The following is a 6,874-nucleotide window of genomic DNA, read 5'->3' on the forward strand; positions in this document are numbered from 1 at the left end:
ACTAAAGAAGGAGTTGTTGTTGCCTGCAGCCGGGTATCCCGACTTATAGTTACCCTACGTGGAAGAGTAGAACTGCCCCATAGGGTTTCCTTGGCTGTTATCTTTATGACAGCAGATCGCCAGGTCTTTTTCCCATGGAGCCGCTGGGCGGATTCGAACCACTGACGTTTTGGTTAGCAGCCGAGGGCTTAGTAACAACTGTACAACAGAGCTCCTAGGTAGCAAAAGGAGTCTCCCCACTTCTAACAAGCTCACACCACCTATTCCTTGCTGGGCCACCATCTTCCTATAAATACCTTACATTCCAATTCACCTGCCAGCACCCCCAGCCCCATGAGCACCAGGAGAAAAATGCATTAGTTTCCTTGTTGCTGCAGTAACGAATCACCACAGACCTAGGGGCTTAAAACAACACAAATGTCTCACCTTACAGCTCTGCAGGTCAGACTACACTCCAGGTGCCAGAGGGGAGCATCCCCCACCTGCTCCTTCAGGTTGGTGGCAGCTTTCAGTTCCTGGTGGTTGTAGGTTTGAGGCCTCCATTTTCTTGCTGGCCATAAGCTGAGGGTCATTCCCAGCTCCTTTGAGTTGCAAAGCCGCCCTTCCTCCAGCTTCAAAGCCAGCATCAGCGGCGAGTTCTCACGTCACACCTCTCTGACCCACTCTTCCCCTTCCTTTTCCACTTCCAAGGACTCAGGTGATTAGATGGCCTGCTGGGATAATCCAGGATAACCTCCCCATTTCAAGGTCCTTACCAACTCAACGGCACTGGGATTTTTTTTTTTTAACCTTAGTCATGAAGGAGTCCTGGTGGCACAGTGGTTAAAGTGCTCAGCTGCTTACCAAAAGCTCGGTGGTTTAAACCCACCAGCGGCTCAGGGGAAGAAAGATGCTTATGTAAAGATTTACAGCCTTAGAAACCCTCTGGGGGCAGTTCTACCCCGTCCTATAGGGCTGCTATGACTCGGCGGCAATGGGTTTGGTTTGGTTTTAACCTTAGTCACATCTGCAAAGTCCCTTGGCCATGTGCGGTAACATATTCACGGGTCTGGGGATTAGGATGTTGACATCTTTGGGAGACCACGGTTGTCTACAGCATCGTCCACGTTTTACAATCATGAAAATAGGCTCAGAGAGGCTAGGTGGTTTCCCCAAGATCAAGGACACAGCCAAGCCCAAGCCTCCTGACTTCAAGTCCACTGTAGTTGATATTATAGCAACTGCCACAACTGCAGCCTCCCCCATCCAGCATGCACCCCCAGACACCCACCCCTGCAGATTCCCTAGACACAGACACATAAAACGCTATTCAGAACACAAGGAGTCTTGTTTCGTTTAGGGAAATTACTCCTGAGCCCCTATTTGGTTGGAGACGAGGGAAGGACAGTGAAAGGGGACCCGATTTCACACCTAGTGCCCACACTGTGGATGGAGGGGAGGAAGGGGTTTAAGCATACAGGTCACTCGCACTTTAAACTGTTCCATCTGCCCCAAGCAGGCACCCTGCCCACCCCCACATGTGCTGCACAACAGAGGCTGAGGGAGAACAAAGGGGCCGCAGGGGCCGCTCAGTTTGCTAAGGGCTTTCTCTGACCAGGGTCCTGCCAGCTCACCTGTAGCCAAGGGGCTGCCAGGCCAGTAGACAGGCATGTGGGAGAGAGCGGCAAGCACTCAGGGCTCATGTGAACCGGAAAGTCTTTCATGAAACAAGGGGTGGCCCTGTCGTGTGGCAGAAAGCAGACCCGAGGATCCTCCAGCCATACAAGGGAGCTGTTGGGGCACCTGCCTGGCTCAGCACCCCAGCCTGGCTCAGCCCAGGTGCCCAGACCCAATGCGGCTCTCCCCCGCCCCTGGCCAGCATTCCAACCTGTGCACACCTCCAGCATTCTAGGCCCCGCTCTGGGCACCAGGTTTAGGCAGACCCTCCCGGGCCCCCCAACAAGGACCTGTCCATTCAGCCTTGGACACAAAGGCCTGTTTGTATAGGAGGAAACCGAAGCCATCTAGGAGGCAGGGAACCAACACCCTGCCCTTCAGGGAAGCAATATGGCAGGAGCTGGCCTTGCTACAGTATCCAGGCCCTGCGTACTGCACACATCACAGGGTCCACGAGCATCACTGGACACCACATAAAAAGGCCAGGAGATTGGACACAGGGAGGGTGAGCAAGGTTTACACTCGGCTCTGTCAACATAAAGCCAGGAAACAAGACCACTGCAGGAGCTGGGAGGACCTGTGCTCTGCCCCGAGGGCCTCTGTCCCTCCACCCTCACCTGCCTTCTTTCCCACCCTCCTGGCCCCAGTCATCCTGGCAGCCTTGGCTCTGCAGGAGACACTGAACCTGTCTGTTCACAAATCAACCAAGTCACCCTCGCAAAGAGGACACAAAGGAGAGCTAGCGCCATGTCCTCTGCTGGGGAGGGGCCTGGCAGGTCTAGTGTTCCTTCCGGACACCAGCAGCCAGGTTCCAGCTGGAGGGGAGGGGGATTACTTCCTCCAGCTAAGGAAGCATCCCCTGCCCCCAGATACCAGCCAGGAACAATCACTGAGAAAGGGTGCCAGGGATGGAGGAGCAGCAAATTCTCCAACCAAGGGGAGAGGCGACAGGGACACAGGCAGGGAGAATGAAGGAGACAGTCAGCCCATAGCATTTACAGGGACAGCACTGAAAGGAAAGGGGCCCTGGAGTTGACATTAAAAAAGCCAGATACTATAGAGTGTCCCACCCCCCAAGCAAGAAGGGCACAGGCAGCTGAGAAGTGGCTGGAGCTCACGAGGGGAAAGAACAGGCAGCCTTGTACTGCAGAAAAGGGCCATGTATGTGTGTGCACGCACACGTATGCACAGTCACTGATCTTGGCACAATCAAGGGAGCTAGAGAGGATGATAAGAAAGGTCACCAGCGACAACAGGATTTGTTTTCTCAAAAAGCCAGAAAACATTTAAATGCGGGGTCGCACACAAAGGAAGCACCACTTCCAGGCAGCAAGAACAGCTGAGGCACACAACGGAGCCTGGGGCAGCCAGTCAGGGGACCTTCTCCACACCCCACCCGATACCATCTCAGCTCAAGTCTGGAGGCAGAAGCCCAGGCACAAGGCAAAATGAGTTTCTAAAGAAAGGTTTAAACAGACTTTATTGTTACAAGTCAGGGCCCCACCAAGCAGAGCCTTATAAGCTAATATACGTGGTCCCAGGATGTCACCGTGGAGACATGGAGAGGTCATGATTGCAGAAGAGGTCACTGTAACTGAAGGACATGATCCAGGGAGGGCCAGCCAGGAATGCAGAAGACATGATCAGATGGGCCGGGGGTGGTCAGGATGCAGGCAGAGGGAGAGGGCTGCCCCCTTCACTCCCGCTTCCTGTAGCTGTCCAGGTGTGTCATGATCCAGGCCGGTGGCACGAGGAAACACAGGAAGCAGGAGGTGAGCGCAATGATGCAATCCTGCACAGAGCACAAGAAAGGAACCCCAGAGTAAGGACACCCCGGGGGCTCTCAGGAGTCCCAGCGGCCTTTCCAGAGAGCCAAGATTCAGGGGTAGGTGGGAGCCCTACCTCCCCCCAACCCCCATGTTATAGGAAATCACAATCCAGGAAGTGACGCGGCAGATCGAGGCCCATTCTAGGACTCGAGATCAAGGTTCAGATATTGGGAGGGGGTGAGGGGAAGGAGGGAGTAGGTAGAACATTAGCCTGGGTTGGGATCCATGAAGAAATCCACCCCCAGATGATTAAATGAAGGGACAGGAAGAGAATTTAAACCAGATATAAAGCTCACCTTATATATTGGCATAGGCCAAGAATTTAAAAATGGACCTGCCCTTCTTCACCTTAAAAACCTCTCCCTTCACACCTCCTCTCCAGGACTGTTATTCAACCTTTGGGGTCAGGGATAAAAGACTTTTTACAGCCGCTGCCACACTCTCTATGGTAGCTGAAATCACAGCACAACTTGGAGTCACACTTAAATTCAAATTTCCTCTTTGCCAATGAAGGTGGGATCTTGACCAAGTCAATCCGTAGCTAAGCCTCAGTTCCTCCAACCATGAAATGGAAATAATCGCCTTCTGGGGTCTCTGGGAGGACGGAATGGGAGGAACACAGCAGCCTTCGCACAGCGTCTGGCAACAGGAGGCAGTCAGCGAATGCCAGCTGCAGTTATTACTGCTATTGTTTCCTTGGAGCCCTGGTGTCTCAGTGGTTAAGAGCCTGGCTGCTAATGAAAAGGTCGGCAGTTGGAATCCACCAGTCGCTCCTTGGAAACCCTATGGGGCAGTTCTACTCTGTTCTATAGGGTCGCTATGAGTCAGAACCGACTTGACAGCAAGAGGTATTGTTTCCTCAGTTGCAGCGCTCTCCTGGCTCTCCTCCTTCCTCATTGCCCACTAACCTGGATTCGAAACTTGCATTCAAGGGCAAATTCTATCACTGATGCAAACGTATAAAAACTCCAAACTGGTGAAAATTGTCATTACTAGTTAAGCGTTCCTCTGCATTTCTGGGAATTCCAAACACCTGTTAGGAATCCTCTTGCCCAAACCCCTGATAATTTGTTAGTTGCCCTCGAGTTGGATTCTGACCCATGGCGACCGCATGTGTGCAGACTAGAACTGCTCCACAGGGTTTTCAAGGCTGTGACCTTTTGGAAGCAGATCGCCAGGCCTTTCTTCCGAGGCTCCTCTGGGCGGGTTCAGACCACCAACCTTTCGGGTAGTAGTCGAGCGCTTAACCTTTTTGGCTGCCCAGGGCCTTCTGCCTGATAATCAGTAATAATAAATAGCAGTGACAACCATTATCCCCCAGTGAATCGAGGAGTAAACAGGCTCAGAGCGGGGTAAGGAAGCTTGCTCGGTGCTGCAAAGCGAATAAGAGCCAGGGCTGGGACTGAGGGGAAAGACCTAACGCTGACAGCGCCGGCCGTCCCCCGGGCACTGTCCCCTCGTTCGCCCCCTCCAAACACGCCCAAAGGGCATTGCTGCCCCCGCTGCTACACTGCGGGTCACGAGGTGCAGGGCATTCCCAGGGCCGCCGAGACCCACAGCGCGGAGTCCGGCCGAACTCCGTGCAGAACCCCCGGCCGAACCTCGCGCAGCGCCTCCCGCGCCCTCCCCGACCGCTCCTCACCGTGGTCCCGAGAGGCTCCCGCGGGGGCTTAGAGTGGATCTGGGCGCGCGGCAAGAGGACCCGCCGAGCCGAGCCTGTCAGGCCCCTCAGCAGCAGCGGCGTCAGCGCAGACATGACCGCACGGTGCGGGATGCAGAACGCGCTCAGCTCCGGCCCAAGGTCGGGAAGGCAAAATGGCGGCGCCAGGCGGCTATTCCGGAGCTGCGGAGGCCGGGACACCACGGCCCGGAAGTCTCCCGGAAATGACGCAAGGATACACCTCCCGCCCGCCCCTGGCAGTTTTTGGCGCGTTTCTCGAAACAGCCAATTGTCGCTGTCCTACCACCGATGGGCGGGGCATGGGGGCGTTCCTTTCGGTTTTGCCCCGCCTCCAAGCCGGCCTATCCTCGTGAATGACATCCATGGCCGCTCGATCACGTAAGCTAAAAATCCAGGCTGCGTCCTTGACTCCTCCCCCCATTCACGCTCTTAAATACCTCTATGCAGTAATGCCCTCCTCTCTGCCTGCCTCCATCTACTCTCCTTCTGTCCAATTTTAGTGTCCACGCAGCGACAGCCCATATGAATCTGACCAAGTCACACATCTACTTAACGAACCTTCAGTGGCTCCTCATTGCTTTCTAAACAGAAAGTCCCAATTCCTCTTTGTCACTCTCCAGCCTCCTCTCTCAATATTCCACACCTTCCAATCCTTGGTCTCTAGTACCCCAGCCTGAAATATTTTGCGTTGTATGTTCTACTTAGAACATTTTTTCAACTCCCGTGTAGCCTTCTTTCTGCATCAGGCTAACTCCTACTTCCAAGCCTCTACTTGCTGATGCACTGACTTATTCAATAAATATTTACTGGCCAGGGGCTGACTGTGGAACAGACCATCAATTGCTTCTATGCAAGTTCAAGCTGAGACTGAAGAAAATCAGAGCAAGTCCACGAGAGCCAAAATATGACCTTGAGTATATCCCACCCGAATTCAGAGACCATCTCAAGAATAGATTTGATGCATTGAACCCTAGTGACCTCAGACCAGATAAGTTGTGGAATGACATCAAGGACATCATCCATGAAAAAAGGAAGAGGTCACTGAAAAGACAGGAAAGAAAGAAAAGACCAAGATGGATGTCAGAAGAGACCCTGAAACTTGCTCTTGAGCATTGAGCAGCTGAAGCAAAAGAAAGAATCGATGAAGTAAAAGAACTGAAGATTTCAAAAGGCCTGTTGAGAAGACAAAGTAAAGTATTATAATGACATGTGCAAAGAGCTGGAGATAGAAAACCAAAAGGGAAGAACACGTTCGGCGTATCTCAAGCTGAAAGAACTGAAGAAAAAATTCAAGCCTCGAGTTGCAATAGTGAAGGATTCCATGGGGAAAATATTAAACAACACAAGAAGCATCAAAAGAAGATGGAAGGAATACACAGAGTCATTATACCAAAAAGAATTAGTCGATATTCAACCATTTCAAGAGGTGGCATATGATCAGGAACCGATGGTACTGAAAGGAAGAAGTCCAAGCTGCTCTGCTCTGAAGGCATTGGCAAAAAACAAGGCTCCAGGAATTGACGGAATATCAACTGAGATGTTTCAACAAACAGATGCAGTGCTGGAGGTGCTCACTCGTCTATGCCAAGAAATACGGAAGACAGCTTCCTAGCCAACTGACTGGAAGAGATCCATATTTATGCCTATTCCCAAGAAAGGTAATCCAACCACCCGAATGCAGAAATTATAGAACAATATCATTAATATC

The 6,874-nt window shown here is 52.3% G+C and overlaps 1 protein-coding gene across 1 annotated transcript; it reads right to left on the reverse strand.

The window, feature by feature from the left end:
• Nucleotides 1-3,119: 3,119 nt before the first annotated feature.
• On the reverse strand, nt 3,120-5,321 carry LOC100665257 (cytochrome c oxidase subunit 8A, mitochondrial). The gene is made up of 2 exons (XM_023559653.2): nt 5,128-5,321; nt 3,120-3,448 (listed from the first exon to the last, which is right to left on the reverse strand). The coding sequence occupies exons 1-2, from the start codon at nt 5,239-5,241 to the stop codon at nt 3,353-3,355; spliced, it is 210 nt and encodes a 69-aa protein (XP_023415421.1). The 5' UTR covers nt 5,242-5,321; the 3' UTR covers nt 3,120-3,352.
• Nucleotides 5,322-6,874: the final 1,553 nt, after the last annotated feature.

This window comes from Loxodonta africana, chromosome 7 (assembly GCF_030014295.1).
Source record: "Loxodonta africana isolate mLoxAfr1 chromosome 7, mLoxAfr1.hap2, whole genome shotgun sequence".
In the NCBI taxonomy this organism is placed as follows: domain Eukaryota; kingdom Metazoa; phylum Chordata; class Mammalia; order Proboscidea; family Elephantidae; genus Loxodonta; species Loxodonta africana.

Coding starts and splice junctions, on each gene's coding strand:
- LOC100665257 (XM_023559653.2), bottom strand. CDS start 5,241: ATGTCTGCGCTGACGCCGCTGCTGCTGAGGGGCCTGACAGGCTCGGCT. Junction 3,449..5,127: donor GGGAGCCTCTCGGGACCACG/GTGAGGAGCGGT, acceptor TGCTCTGTGCAG/GATTGCATCATTGCGCTCAC.